Source organism: Cynoglossus semilaevis, chromosome 1 (genome assembly GCF_000523025.1).
Source record: "Cynoglossus semilaevis isolate Cse_v1.0 chromosome 1, Cse_v1.0, whole genome shotgun sequence".
Lineage (NCBI taxonomy): Eukaryota > Metazoa > Chordata > Actinopteri > Pleuronectiformes > Cynoglossidae > Cynoglossus > Cynoglossus semilaevis.
In genome coordinates this window covers 12,749,451-12,764,474 of record NC_024307.1, presented here as the reverse complement: position 1 = coordinate 12,764,474, position 15,024 = coordinate 12,749,451, and the positions used below count along the sequence as shown (strand labels likewise).

At 39.8% G+C, this 15,024-nt stretch overlaps 1 protein-coding gene across 3 annotated transcripts in view; it reads right to left on the bottom strand.

The window, feature by feature from the left end:
- The window catches only part of LOC103379792 (ephrin-A2-like), a 119,195-nt gene that overhangs the window by 97,221 nt on the left and 6,950 nt on the right, over positions 1-15,024 (bottom strand). The window contains exon 1 of one of the 3 annotated variants that reach the window (XM_025056631.1): positions 4,439-6,414. The exons of the other annotated variants lie outside the window; for them this stretch is intronic. Within the exon in view, the coding sequence (XP_024912399.1) occupies positions 4,439-4,494 (56 nt within the window). The 5' untranslated portion in view covers positions 4,495-6,414. Of the gene's footprint in view, positions 1-4,438; positions 6,415-15,024 lie in introns of those variants that run through there. 3 annotated transcript variants of the gene reach the window in all.

Here is a 15,024-nt window from a genome sequence, read left to right as displayed (position 1 = left end):
GTTGCCAAAACAAAATAAATAATGAAATTAAAAAGCAGCATCTACACAGATCGGTTCTTAATTAAGTCTCACCAACGCTGGTGTATTTTTCCAGCTCTATCAAAATGATATTTCTCTCTCTTAGCTTGAAGCCAAATGTGTCACTCTAAAAGCTACTGCTGCCAAAGGGGATTTGAGAAAAAAAAAGAAAAAAAGCTCAGGGCTAAAGGCCAGTGGTTCCTGAGTAACACCATCCTCCTGACACTCACCTGCTGAGACCATCCAACCATGTTCTTATGGCTCTGCTCTCTCTGTCTCTGCAGCTTCACTGCCCTACGACCGCTCCACTCATAGCTCCAGAAGTAATGCGCATTCGCCTTTTCTCAACACTGTAGATTTACTGCAATTCCACTAAATAAAAAGCTGCCCAAAACACAAAACAATTAGCTTAGCCCCCTAGCTTAGCACGTGGCCTAGCACTGGAATACTGTGATAGGATCAAGTGTTGCCAAGAAATGAAGTGATGCCAAAAACTAGATTGTGAAAATAGGTTTAAAAAAAGCAAACGATAATGACGTAAAACAGCTAAACATTTAGTAAATATAAATTACATCAAAGTATAGCTATATAGTTAATGCTTAGCCATAAGATAACCAAAAATCGCACCCAAAACAGCTCAGTTTGTTAAAAAAAAAGCTAAATAAAAGTAATCAATGAAAAAAATTTGCTTTCCAAAAAAAAAAAAAATTTAAATAATTTCAACACTGCAGCTTTCCTGCAGTTCCACTCAAAAAAAGCTGCCCAAATCACAAAACAAATAGCTTAGCCCCTAGCTTAGCACATGGCTTAGCATTGAAATACTATGGTAGGATAAAGTGTTGTCAAAAAATTGAAAAAATGGCAAGAAATAGATTGTAGAAAATAGGTAAAAAAAAAAAAGCAAACAATAATGACGCAAGACAGCTAAACATTTAGCTACATAGCTAACGCTTAGCCATAAGATAACCAGAATTTGCACCCAAACCCGCTCAGTTTGTCAAAAAAAAAGCTTAATACAAGTAGTAAACAAAAAAACATTTGCTTTCCAAAAAATATTAATAGCTTAGCCCCTAGCTTAGCACATGGCTTAGCATTGAAATACTATGGTAGGATAAAGTGTTGTCAAAAAATTGAAATGATGGCAAGAAATAGATTGTAGAAAATAGGTAAAAAAAAAAAAGCAAACAATAATGACGCAAGACAGCTAAACATTTAGCTACATAGCTAACGCTTAGTCATAAGATAACCAGAATTTGCACTCAAACCCGCTCAGTTTGTCAAAAAAAGAGAAGCTAAATACAAGTAGTGAACAAAAAACATTTGCTTTCCAAAAAATATTAATAATTTAAATATGACTTAATGATTTGATGATGAATTTGTTGGTCTATGGAAATGTAACTGAGATAATTTGTTGGTCTATGGAAATGTAACTGACAGTTATCATCATCATCACTTTAGTCCTGTCCTGACCATGCGTCTCATGCGTCCCATCCCAAAATGAGAGTGTGTTCTTGTGCTGCTGCTCTCAGACTATCAACGCAGCAGCAGTGACCTGGAGGATGGAGGAGGAATGACAATGTCCACTGTTTACCACGGTCTGGCTGCAGTCGGACATGGTTCACACTGCAGCCTGATATCAGTCCACTTTGTCTTCCTTTTATTGATGCTTTCATTTCCTCAACCTGTGCGTGTGTGCTTTTCTGGTATACCTATACTTGTGGGGACACTTAGAAATACTGTTATTGTGGGGACGTCACGTCCTTCTTGGAACAATTGGCACGTCCACGATGAGTGACTGGGTGTTGTGAGGTTCAAATGTTAGTTTGGAGTTAGGATTTGAATTATTGTCAGGTTAGAGACAAGGATTAAAATTATTATTTGTAATAGTTAGGGGGTGTGGGCAAACTTTTCGACTCGCGGGCCAAAACTCCTAAAATTAAACAGGGAGTGGGCCGGGTCAGGAGCAGCTAGATGGAGCTTTCACGTGAACTAAGATAAATGACATGTAAAAGTCATGCATAAAGGCGAAAATGCTAAACTGCATTTATTATTTTATACACCATCTATTGGGGAAACATGGGTATTGTAGGTATAAGTATAATAATAATATAAATAAATTATATAATTTGGAAAAGTTAGGTGGGCCGGATTAAAAAGTTGAACGGGCCGCATGCAGCCCCCGGGCCTTAGTTTGGTCATGCCTGGGTTAGAGTGCTGGGCTAAGGAATACAATATACTGTGATCTATGTGAGGTGCTCACAACACAAAAACCTGTGTGTGTGTGTGTGTGTGTGTGTGTGTGTGTGTGGACCCTGGGGCTCACTGACTCTCTCCTCCATCCCTTTCTTCATTAAAACAACACCTCCTCCTGGGATCTCCTCAGGTTCTTTCCAAGTGCTTGCATCATCACGTCCTCCTCATTATCATTCTCCTTATCATGATCCTTCTCATCATCCTCATCAACACTGTTGCCGCCACAATCATTATCACCCGCCAACCTTATTAAGCGTGAAGTATAGAAACTGAAACAGCAGAATAAGATCTGAACTCCATCCTGAAGCCCGAACAACGTGAGGAAGTGAGTAACCGTCCCATATCTCCTTACAGATTCAGGCCGGTGCGGCCGACATACCAAACAGATCACGGTCACACTCCGATGAACAGATCAAATGATGATGATAAGGATCATGATGGTGGTGATGTTTCATACAGAACCTCCGGGGGCAGAACTCTTACGTCTGGAAAAATCACAGGGCCATATTTCTCCTGTCGTTTGTTGTGAAAAACTCAGGGTAGAAATCTGGCTTCACTGGCTCCAGGGCCGGGTTTTGATGGAGAAAATAATTTTTTCTAATGACAGGGATTATAATTCTGAGCTTCCACCTTAACGACAGAAAAGAAAAAATCCATAATCCTAAAATGAGCCGAGGTATCACGGCCACAGAGGAGTGAAATCAGCGGAGGCGGGGCTGCTTAGATTTCCCCCGCCCTGGACACTGATTCCCAGCTCTAATTGATAATATGACACATGACTGTCAGGGCAAATTAGTGCCTGCTGGGGGGGGGGGCAAGGGCGTGTTGCCATCGACTTGTCATGAAGAGGTGAAGATCAGGTGACCATACATGATAAAAATAGAGTACAAATCAATACAAATCCTCCACGCTCATCTGAGATTCATTTGTTTTTATTTTCCACATTCTCATCCTGTAATTTTGTCAGTCCTGGAGCAGCGTCTTCACACTGAGCACCACAATACAAATGTCGGGAGTTTGTCTCGACAAATAAGTCCAGGGGACTCTGTCCATTTAACCACCTGATCAACCAAACATACAGCTGTTACTCCAGCAGACAACCTGTCGTACGTAGGTTTGGTCTGTGGACAGTCGTCAAGAAATCAGTAGAATTGAATGAGTAGAGAGCAGAAAATGGAACAAACATAGAAAAATCGAAAATTGACATAAATAAATTAACTTTTCACTTGAACAGCGACAATTACGAGCAAAGAAAACCAGCCACTTTTTTTTGTGTGTGAAAATTGCTATATAAATCTTTAAATAACTAAAGCAAAAAACAATTCTACAATATTCCCTCCAGAAAGGTATCTCAAAATTGTCCACCAGGACAGAAACCAAAAGCTGAAATGTATAGAAAACAACTTTTTAGCCTTTAACATATGGAGCTAGCTAAAACGAGATGCTACGTTTTAGTAAAACTAAATATAACAGGTCAATTTCCCAAACATAAAGCAGAAAGTTAGAGAAATGGAAACAAACAATCGGCCGGATGCTAAACAGTAGCTTTAAAAGAAGCTCTGAAACAACGAATAATCCAGGTGGCCGCTAAACGTTAGCCAGAAAGGTAAGCTGTAGGAAAAGGTGACTAAAACAGTATAGTCAGCTTTGCCTACAGCTTGCCTTTCTCGACAGAAGTGATCCACAAGTTTGCAAAAAGTTACAAAAGTTAAAATGGTGGCTAAAATAAGCTGATAAGCTGAACGACAAGAGCAGCTAACCTGCTAGGGTTAGCTGATAACAGGACAAAAGAAGAAGAAACTAAAAACAACAACTTCTGTGTGAAGCTAAAAACAACAACTTCTGTGTGCTAATGTTGCATTAAAAACAAATATCATGATAAATATTCTTCGGGTGTTTACAAGGATTGTGTTTTTAACAGATTTTGTACAACTTTTGACACAGTTTTTCGGGCTAAACTCCTTAATTCCAGTGACAGCACAAGCAAAAGAAAGAAAATCAAAACAAAATACAACGTTTCTTTGGTTCCCAGCCGAACCCAAGCCTTAAATCTCAGCTGAGGTACAAACATATTTTTCTTCTTGATAAAATATTCAGCTGATTACGTTAATACAGTGCGAAGCCTAAAGAGGAACACAGGCTGTTCTTAGAAGCTCATATTTCTTACCTGGAGGCCGCGGCTGCAGCGTCTTCAAACTCGTCTCTGTTTCTCACAACAAACATTTAGTCTCGTCAGAGCACAGGTGTGATTAATCACATGACCAAGGCTGTGAGTCAGCAGCAGCAGCAGCAGCAGCAGCACCATCCATCATTCACATGATCAGTGTGGAAATAATACAGTTAGAGCCAGAAACACTTACAGATCACGTATGTACTCACTCATCACTGACGTAAAAAAATAAAATAAATAAATAAAAAATATTGTTACAGACACTTTAGGATTATCTTTCCAAAGTTTAGACAGACATTTATTCACTTTTATGATCTGTCCAAAGTGTGGCTCTGGGGCTGATTGTGGTACTTGAGGTTTTTTTTAATCACTTTTTACCAAAGTATGTTTTAATCTTTAGTTTTTTGGCAGCATTTTTGAATCGCAAATCATTTCCACAATTTTATTTTTTGGGCTATTTTTTTTTCTTCCATTTTTGTTAGCCAATTCTAGGCTAACATTTACTTGTCCTTCAGATATTTGGCATTTCGTCATTGTTTAGTTTTTTTCAAATTTAGTGTGGCCAACTTGAAGATGTCCTTAAGCATTTGTGAAAAATTATTGGCAATTTCTGAAATTTTCTACTTAATCTTATTTTCATTTAGGTCTTTCTAATTTCAACCACCTTACAGTTTGCCGTTAGCTACTAATTCTTGCTAATTTTACCTATATTTTCACTAATCCTCAGGCACACATATACACAGTAAATATGTGTGTATATGTAGATATATTTATATACTGTATTTTTTCTTCAGCCTCTTTGGCCCAACTTTCTTTGCCGTTTATTTCAACAATGCTGAGGTTTTTTTTCCGTCCATTTTATGCATAACAGCTTCCCTCTGTGTATTTGAACAAAAGCCAGACACCTGTGAGGACGAGTGTATTTATGTCTAACACCGTAAGATGAAGTGTCATTGATTAAATTGTTGCCTTTTCGGAGCTAATGAATCAATCAAACAGCCAAGAAGAAGAACCAGAGATAGAGGGAAATTATGATCTTTTTATGCAAACTTCCAAATATTTCTTTTCTTAATATTTCATCTTCCTACGTGAAATATTCTCTTCTGTGGCTTGACAAATGAGCCACTATTGAATTTTTTTTTCGTGCCGGAGACGGCCTGGGTTTCAAGGTCAGAGGACGACAGCAGCGGTGTTTGATCACCAGGGTGTGCCTTGTTTATTCCCTCCACTGAATAAATGTATTAGCTCTCCTCAGAAGATCTCTATCACTGAGCTTCACGTTATGTGTTATCCTTCCAAAAAAAAAGACCTTATTCAGCAGAGGCCAAATATGAAGATCTGCGCTTCAAGAATCCAGCACTGGAACTAAAGACGTCGGCAGTTTAAACATCAGCTCACAGACCGATCGGCGTTAATGTGTGTGAATCTCCACCTGACCTCCTCCTGCCAATCACTGCGGTTAATGTGCTGATTACTGAGAGCAGCTCCGCTCCGCCGTGTCCTGCTGCGGAGCGGGAGAAATCTTTTGCAGTGCAGGAGACTTGACTTTAATTACCGTCACGTTTCATGTTTAGCTGCAAGTTAGCTGCAGAAGGAGTGGATAAAAAAACGAAGGATGTTTGATAAAAAAATTCAAATATATGAATGTGGGTTGAAAGCGAGCTGCGATCTGTTAGTGGGAGGAACGGAAGTTTGTCGATAGAAATCTATCAACAACATCCGTCATTGTCAGGTTTTGTCCAATTTACACACAAATACCTGAAGCAGTGTGTTATGTTAATAGATTAATGGAAAATAACAAGTCAGTTTTAGACACCAGTGTATACAATGTACAACATGTAGGAGGAGTTCCTGTTTTAGCTCTGTGGAGGCCGTGGACCTGATAAGTGTTGAAGACCCCGTCATCCTAATGGTCGGAAACTTTTACCTTTGACCATAAAACATTTTCCAAGTTTCTTAGAACCTAATGTCAATTCTTAGGGATATTTTTTTTTTTTTGGCATATTTTAATTTTTTTTTTTTACATTAAACATTTATTTTAATTTTGCGACTCCTTGTAAAAAAAGAAAAATAATAATAATAATATTAATAATAATAATGGGTGATTTTTTTTAGAATATACAGTGAATGTTATTTTCCATTTTTTGATATTATGATTGCTCTTAATGGATCCTTTTTCATTTTTATTTTCAAATCTTGTTCCTGTTCGTTAATTTGGAAAATAACCATCCAGTTCCAATGGCTGCCTTTCCTGTATCCCATCATATTTGCACACCCCGTGAAATGATCCAACATCTTGTCTGTTTTTTTTTTTTTTTTCAAATATAAAAATAATGCGGCCGCAGCTTTTAGGGCAACTTCGTAAGCGTCAGAAAAATCTGAAAAAAAAAAAAACCGAAACCAACCTTGACCTGGTTTCAGCACTTTATAAGGCGTTGGAGCTTGAGTTCATCGTGGTTTTAATCACATTTCTTTGCCTCATGTATTTATTGTTCATTTGCAACTGAAGGCGTTAATTACAGATCAGATTTCAGTTGTGACTCTAAATACCCCGGTGTCCTTCCATCATGTCCTCCACCTCTGCAGCAGCAGGGGGTCGGGGGGGGGGGCTCTCCCAACATCACACAGGCTTCACATTAAACAAACACATGAACACAGGGTCCAGTCCTGCAGGTCACAGCACAGAGTGTGTGTTTACAGAGGAGCAGCTCTGAGCCCCGGGCTCCGCACCAACAATGTCAGGTCCTGAACACCAACAACGTGCTGAAGAGACCCCAGTGGGACAGGAGCTGATAAAAGGGAGAGGGGGGGAGAAGGAAGGGAGAGAGAGGGAGAGAAAAAGAGGCAGTATAAAAGAGAGATGGAGGAATGAGGATGGAGAGAGAGAGAGGGTGTTGGAAAAGAAAATGATGGAAGAGTGGAGAGAGAGGTGAAGAAATACAGTTCGGAAAGAGAGAGAGAGAGAGAGCACTAAGAGGTGGAAAAAGAGAGAGAGATCGAGCGACAGAGAATGACAATGGCGGAGAGAGAGGTGAAGAAAGACAGAGGTGTACAGAGAGAGAGGCAGAGAGAGAGAGAGAATGGTGAGAGATGGGGTGAGGGAGGGTCGAAAAGAAGGAGAAGAGAGAGGTGGAGAGAGGGAGAAAATGAGGGAAAGATTGAGAGAGAGAGGGAGAGAACGAGGGGAAGGAGAGAGGAGGGAGAGAACGAGGGGAAGGTGGAGAGGGTGGTGGTGGTAAATTCCACCCAGTGGCAGGTTAGAGTCTGACAAATATGAGACGAGGGGCAGAAAGTCTACATGGAAATTGGATGCAAATCTGTGTGTGTGTGTGTGTGTGTGTGTGTGTGTTGTCATGTAACGCTGGAGTTGTGATTCCTTTTCCAGTAGAAAACATCAGCCCAGTAGACCAGACTCTTGGACAGGTTTTCATGGCCTCTGACTCTGTATGAAAATGTAATTTTCATGGCAGCCAGCAGGAGGAACGTTTTCCAGGGATGTTTTCTTCCCGTCATGTTTGAAGTGTGTGAAGAGGGCGTTCAAGGTCGTTTTCTTCGTTTCCTTCCAGTTCTATCTTCTTGTTGTGTTTAGCTTTAGCTTCGTTGACGTGAACCTCGTCGTTTCTTTTCACCTCTCAACAGATTTTGATGATTTCCAGAATTTTTATTTAATTTTGGCCATTTTATATTTTTATATATTTTTGTTCATTTTTTTAAATTAGCACAATTTTTGCTGTTTTTTTTACATGTTCGCTAACCTAGCTAAAGCTATTTTAGTCATACAATTTAGGGACATTTTTCATATGGCAACAAAATAACTTTTTTAAACACATTTCTGTTTCCGTCTTGTATTGTTTGTTGTTTGTCTTTTTATCTAACATTTACTTTTATGGCTCATCAATGTTCATTTTATTAGGTATGTTTAGCTATATGCTATGTTAGCAAGGATATAGACAAAGCTAACTTTACGTACATTGCAAATAAAGGCTAACTTGTGCAATCTTTTTCCTTAAACTTTTACGCACATATATTTAGCACATTTTCAGCTGATTTCACGTGATTTCTTTTTTTTAGTTGTTGTTGGCTATTTATCTAAATTATGCTAACATAAGATAACTAATATTTTAAATTTTTTTTTTTTTTTTATAATTTTGTATGCCATTTGTCGATTAAGTGTTTGAAAAAAATGTGAGTGGGAAAAAAATATACCCACTGTATTTATAACATTGAAACCATTTCCCCGACAGCCGAGATCCTCACAGGTCGACTCCTGTGTGATGAGCCGGTTTTTCCACTTTGCTTCGTTAACTTCCACATTTAAGAGGAACGTGTACAAACATTTCTTATACACAATCTTTTTTTGGTCAAATATAGTGTGTATGTGTGTGTGTGTTTGTGTATGTGTGTATCTCCAAGGAGAGAGATTGGGTCCCAGAGAATGAGGCTGTCGTCAAACATCAGTGCTTCTCACTGACACCGAGTTCCTCAAAGACGTGGAGATGAAGCGAGAGCAGAGAGGAGAGGAACAAAGGAGAAAAAAGGGAAAAGAAAGTCTTTTGAAGGATAAACCAAGGGATTAGATAAGGTGCTCCTTCTGGACCACTGCACCACTGTGTGTGTGTGTGTGTGTGTGTGTGTGTGAGCGAGGAGAGCCCATTGCTTGGAGCACATTAGCTGCTTGTGGTGAACAAAGCTCTTCACCTGAAAGCCTCCGTGTGTGTGTGTGTGTGTGTGTGTGTGTGTGTGTTCCTAAAAGAGAAAAATAATGGGTTTCTAAAGGTGGAGTGCACCAGGATTTTAGGTTACTGTTTGTAAATACAGCAGCCCTTCTTCCATTTACTCTAGGGGGAGCTATAAACACATCTACGATATGAGCTCTGTGTGTCCGACAACGTTGTGTTTACACGTAAATAAAAGTGTCATTTTGAAAACTTACAGATGTTTACTGCACCGGCCTGGTTACTATGATGCAAAATACCAAGTTATCAGTGCTGCCGTACATGAAAGGTTTATTTTCTTTTACTTTTAAAAAACGGTTTTAAATTGTCTGACATTCACATATAGTTTCCTTTTAGCGCTGGTTTAAAAAACAAAGAAAAGAAAATGGAGGGAAACGACAACTTCACTGTGGAAAAACAACCATTTAACAGATTAGAAATGATGAGAACATTTGTATTTTTTTTTTATATTCTTACTGTACTTTTTACTACAGCTACTGAATAAATACATGACGGTTTCCTAACCTTGGGTTGAATTGACACCCTTTCTGTTGTGTGTGTGTGAGTTTGTGACCCAATTCTAGCTGCCAGCAGTGTGTGAGTGCATGCATGCGTGTGTGTGTGTGTGTGTGTGTGTCCTCCTCTTTGCTTTTCTTCCTTCATGTGGTATAAACCCTTTTCATGTGGCTCTGGGAGATTTCCAGATCCTGTGCCAGTGTGGCTCTACATTGTTCTGTTCATGTGTGTGTTACGGTGCTGGGTCGGGGTGCACAGCTACGTATCTCGTCCCAACAGGAGGATGGACAGCATTCGCGGTGCATGCGTGTGTGTGTTTGTGTGTTTGTGTTTGTGTGTGTGTGTGAATGCTGCTCTCCTACTGTGAAGAAGTAGCAGCCAGTGCTGTTTGAATTGGATTATCTAATACATTTTTCCATTATGCTGCAAGACCTTGACAGAGATAGGCTCATCCAGAGCCACAGAGCTGCTTACGCTGTACAAAGGCGCGGGCCCCGCACGTCGTCTCGTGCGAAAACGTTTGATAATTGTATTTATCTGGACTTATCCAGGTTAGTCTGATTGAGATCAAGGCGCTCTTTAACAGAGCCGCTGCTGACAACGCAATTCATTAGCAGGTAGAAGGGGGGGTGGGGGGGGGGGAAGCACACAATTAAAGCAGAGCGTCATCAGCATATGTGTTGATAACATACGGGAGAAAAGTAGAACAGGCAAATGGAGAATATAGAGCAGGGCTGTCAACATCAACACGGTGAAATGCCAGTTTGTAAAAGGTCAGTTTACAAAAGTGTCCAAGTTCTCTGGGGTGTTTTCTGAAGCATTCTTTTATTCTCATGAGGTCAATTTAATTTTATTGTGGTTGTTTTCTTTCTTTTTTTAAAGTAATTTCAGGATAACTTTGCTCCAATAATGTCTGTAAGTGACTGAGTAACTGGGTCATGGTCTCTGAAAAGAAACGTAGTGGTCGAGATTTTTAGTCTGCATTAAAGCTGCTGTCAGCAATTTTCCTCCCCCCCCACCACCCGCCATTACGTCCCCCTCAGGAGCATGTCAAATTTTAACCTGGGGACAAACCCACAGACAGAACCCCAAAATAAAATTCTATATTAGAGTGAGAAAGCTCACGTTTTAATTGGATAATGAAGACTGAACATAGACTTCAGTTTGTATATATGTATATATATGTGTGTATACCAATATATAAACTATACCAAAAGTATATAAAATATATACCAAAGTATGTGTGTGTATATATTTATATATAGTTAGATTAAATAAATAATATAAATGAAGTACTCTCAGAAGCAATAATAAGATAAAACATACAACACTATACTAAAGATTGGACAAAGTTTTGGTAAAACTGCTAAGTGTCAGAAAAGGAATGTTTAATCACCAGATAAGAAAAAAATAAGAAAAAGTTTGGACAAGAACTAAATAAACATTAGAGTAAAATTAAGCAAATATTTAATCTTAATTTCTAAGTAAAAGCTGTAAAAAAAAAAGGAAATTGAGTCAAAATCACCAAATCTTGTCAAACTATATTTTAAAAATTGCTAATAAGCATCTCCTAAAAATATATTTCTAAATGATGCTGTACCAATTGTTTCCTCTAAGTGCCATATTTGGCCCCTGGGCCAGAGTTTGGACATAGCTTCTTGGGCCCAGAGTCCATGTGATCAAAGCTGGACTTTACCATATGTTACTGCTGTTCCAGTGAAAACACAGTAAATCCATCAAACCACTTGTTTTGTCAGTGTGAAATGTTTCCAGCGTGGACATAAAAAAAGTTCTTTTTCATCATCTCACAGGATGGAGTTGATTAAATCACAGCAGACGACGAGAGGCTGAGAGAGCAGCGTCCCGACTCACAGGTTAGGTCTGAACAGTGTGAGACTGGGACTCTGACGCAAACCCCGTGGTAAGGAACAGCTGTGCGTCCCCGTCATCACTGCACAAACCACGACTTGTGCGGAGCACGAGGACGTGGTGCCGACTTCTCCTGCCGGCAACACGAACCCGCTGCCACCGGAACCGGCCTCACAAAGATGTTCCCAAAGATGAACCTCCGCGGGACTTTGTTAAATCAACATGGAGGTAACGTCGATGTTTCACAACAGAATAAAAACAACAGCGGTGAATAAATGTCCGTTCATTTCTCTGTGTCATAAATAATCCTGTTTATATGTAATGGTGGACTTTTATATTTAATAGATTTTAAGGGCATATATTTTAGCTAACTTTTTTAGCTTGTTTAACTTCTTACCAAAATGAGCTAAATCAAGAACAACATTTGGTTACATTAAAATGAGTTTGATGCTAACATTCTGTTGGTTTCTTTGGCTTCACCTTAGCCTTAAGTTAGCTTTAAGTCCTAGCTTATTTATTTGTTTATTTATGGACGGGCTTAAGTCTTAGCTTATTTATTTGTTTATTTATGGACAAACATTTAGCTAATTCTGGACGGACCTAACATTTTGTTCTTTGCTAACTTCTTAACTATTTCATTTGTTTGCGTCAAAGAATTTTAGCTGCCAAATTAGCCAAAAGTTTATACACTATATATATTTTTTGTCTTTCTATCTTTTTAAGATAACTGTTTTATACCTATTATATTATATTTACGTGGTTATTTTAGCTAGTATTTTAGCTAGGCCTAACTATTTTTCGCACAGCTATAATGACAAAACTTGAAGTTAGCTTTTGGCTAAATTTCAGCTTTTTTCAGCCACACTTTTGAAAAACTTTCATAAACTTTCCTGCAGTAACCAATACAAATGGCATAAACTTAAGATTTATTGTGAGTAGCACATTAACACAGCACGCCGCTATGTTGCACTGTAGCATGTTCATTTTTCAGTGTCCACTTCTACTGTGTATTCTATGACTTTAAGTCATCAATTCAAAACTAGGTGGCCTGTTTTCTATTGCGTTGAAAAGAAAAAAAAACAAAAACACATGTTATATGCACTAAATTCATTGGCTAAGATGCCATGCATTTGTATGAAATTTAATTATAGAGCTACGCTTTATAGAAGGAGCCGCCGGCCCTGCGGGTATTGGCCTCCCTTAGAAAAGGAATGTAAACCCCTGCCTCGGGATTTCATTTATTAATATCTGAAAAAAAGTTTTCATGTTCTTTTAGCATAGCCGTAAAGATTACGCCAAGAATTAGCCTAGCACTGGAGCTGAAGGATAGCATCAGTCGACGGTCCTCGTAAGTGCTGCGTCACAGGGTCATGTGTGTTAAAAATAAAAACCGCGCAGCATGGGCAATGACAGTGGCAACGTCAAACTGGGGGAGGAGGGTGAGGGTGAGGGTGGGGGTGGGGGTTAGGTTTAGGGTTAGGATTAGGTTTAGGGTTAGGGTTAGAGTTAGTTGCAATGCATTTTTGATGCGTCCCTTTCTGCTTCCACTTCTGCGTCCGACCCTGACGGTGCTGTAACAGCAGCGCCCCCAGCAATCGTGCTCATGCACGGGGGCCTAATGTGGCGTTTGTGATGCCGCACGTACTGCGTGTTTGTTTGTGCGAGTTTGTTCGGCGAGGAAGGACAAGAATAAAAGACAAGATGAGAGAAGAACGGAAAGAAAGAGGAGGAGGTGGCGAGAGAAGGAGCGAACCTTCTCCCTCGCCTGTTAAATATTTGAAAAGCCTTCTGTGGAAAAAAAGTGATGCAGTCAGAAACAGGCCTGTTAGCTCACTGCTGGTGTGTGCGTGTCCGTGTGTCGGCGTCCGTGTGTGTGTCTGAGGACGCAGGGAAAAGACACAACGGTTCTTAAACCTTTGGTGTTTGGAAATCAGAGGGAGGGAGCGAACGTTTATTTCCCTACCTGGGAAAATTAGAGAGGACAAAAACAAGAGACGGAGCAGAGAGAGAGAGAGGGGGAGAACAAGGAGGAAGAAGGGGTGAGAAACTGTGTGTGTGTGCGTGATTGAACGAGAGAAAGGAGAGAGAGAGAGAGAGAGAGAGAGAGAAACTGAGAGAGAGAGAGAGAGAGGAAAGGAGGGAGATGGACAGAGGGAAAAAGAGAGGCAGGCCAGGTTGTCACAAACCATTAGAGCGACGGACGCAGTGTGCTCTGCCCCATGTCAATGAGAGGGCTGGCTAAAGACAAGCGTGTGTGTGTGTGTGTGTGTGTGTGTGTGTGTGTACGTGCCGATGCCGGTGAATGCATGTGTTTCGCACACGTTATTGTAAATGACAGAAAATAAATAAAACATAGAGATTATCTAAGTCAGTTGCGTCAACCTGGATTTCAACAGGGGCCAAAACCAAAACTTGCCGCAGGTCAAAGGTCAAAATGGGTCGTTGTTTGTTGACGAACACAGAGACAACCCGATGTCATTTTTTTTAATGTATCACAACAGATTATTCAAACTGAAACTACGTGGGAAAACGTATGTGGGAATTTAATTCATTCAATTCACTGCAGGGGGTGCTATTAATACAATCTGAACACAGTGGTCTGTCTGACTGGTGTAACATTATTGTTAACCATTAACAATAAGGTGGTTTACGAGGCTGTGCAATTACTCAACATAAAACATAGCAAACATTTTTTTGGGCCGGATGCGGGCCACAGACCACCGTTTGGACACCACTACCATAGAAAGCCTTACCAGCATGTGGTTCTGTTTTGTTTGTTTGTTCTATTTAACGCATGTATTTTCCACCTTCAGTACTGCGTTCTACCCAGAGAGCTGTTTATCCCATATTTAATGCAAGTTTTTGAAAGTGATTCGTCGACAGAAATCTAATATATACGTTCTTACGTCATTGACCTGAATCCTAAAAAATCCAACGTCCTCAAAAATCAGTTCCAGTGTTAAAAGAAAATCAACTAATATCACTCTTTTGTACATAAACAACACAGTTTCAAACACATGTCTTATACATATACTGTGCAGTAATGTGTACTATGACACACACCGGTACACACTCTGTCGCAGCCGCAACTGTTTCTGACGCTAATGCAACTAAATCAAAATTCCAGCTGAGCCATGGCTATGACAAGATGACAATTAGAGAACGGACTTAGACTGTGAAGAGAATATCACTGGTGAAAACAGCAGCAGAGGGCAGGTCTGCTGTTGGACTTCAGTACAGTCTTCAGTACAGTCTCCAGTACAGTCTTCACTACAGTCTTCAGTACAGTCTTCAGTACAGTCTTCAGTACAGTCTTCAGTACAGTCTTCAGTACAGTCTTCAGTACAGTCTTCAGTACAGTCTTCAGTACAGTCTTCAGTACAGTCTTCAGTACAGTCTTCAGTACAGTCTTCAGTACAGTCTTCAGTACAGTCTTCAGTACAGTCTTCAGTACAGTCTTCAGTACAGTCTTCAGTACAGTCT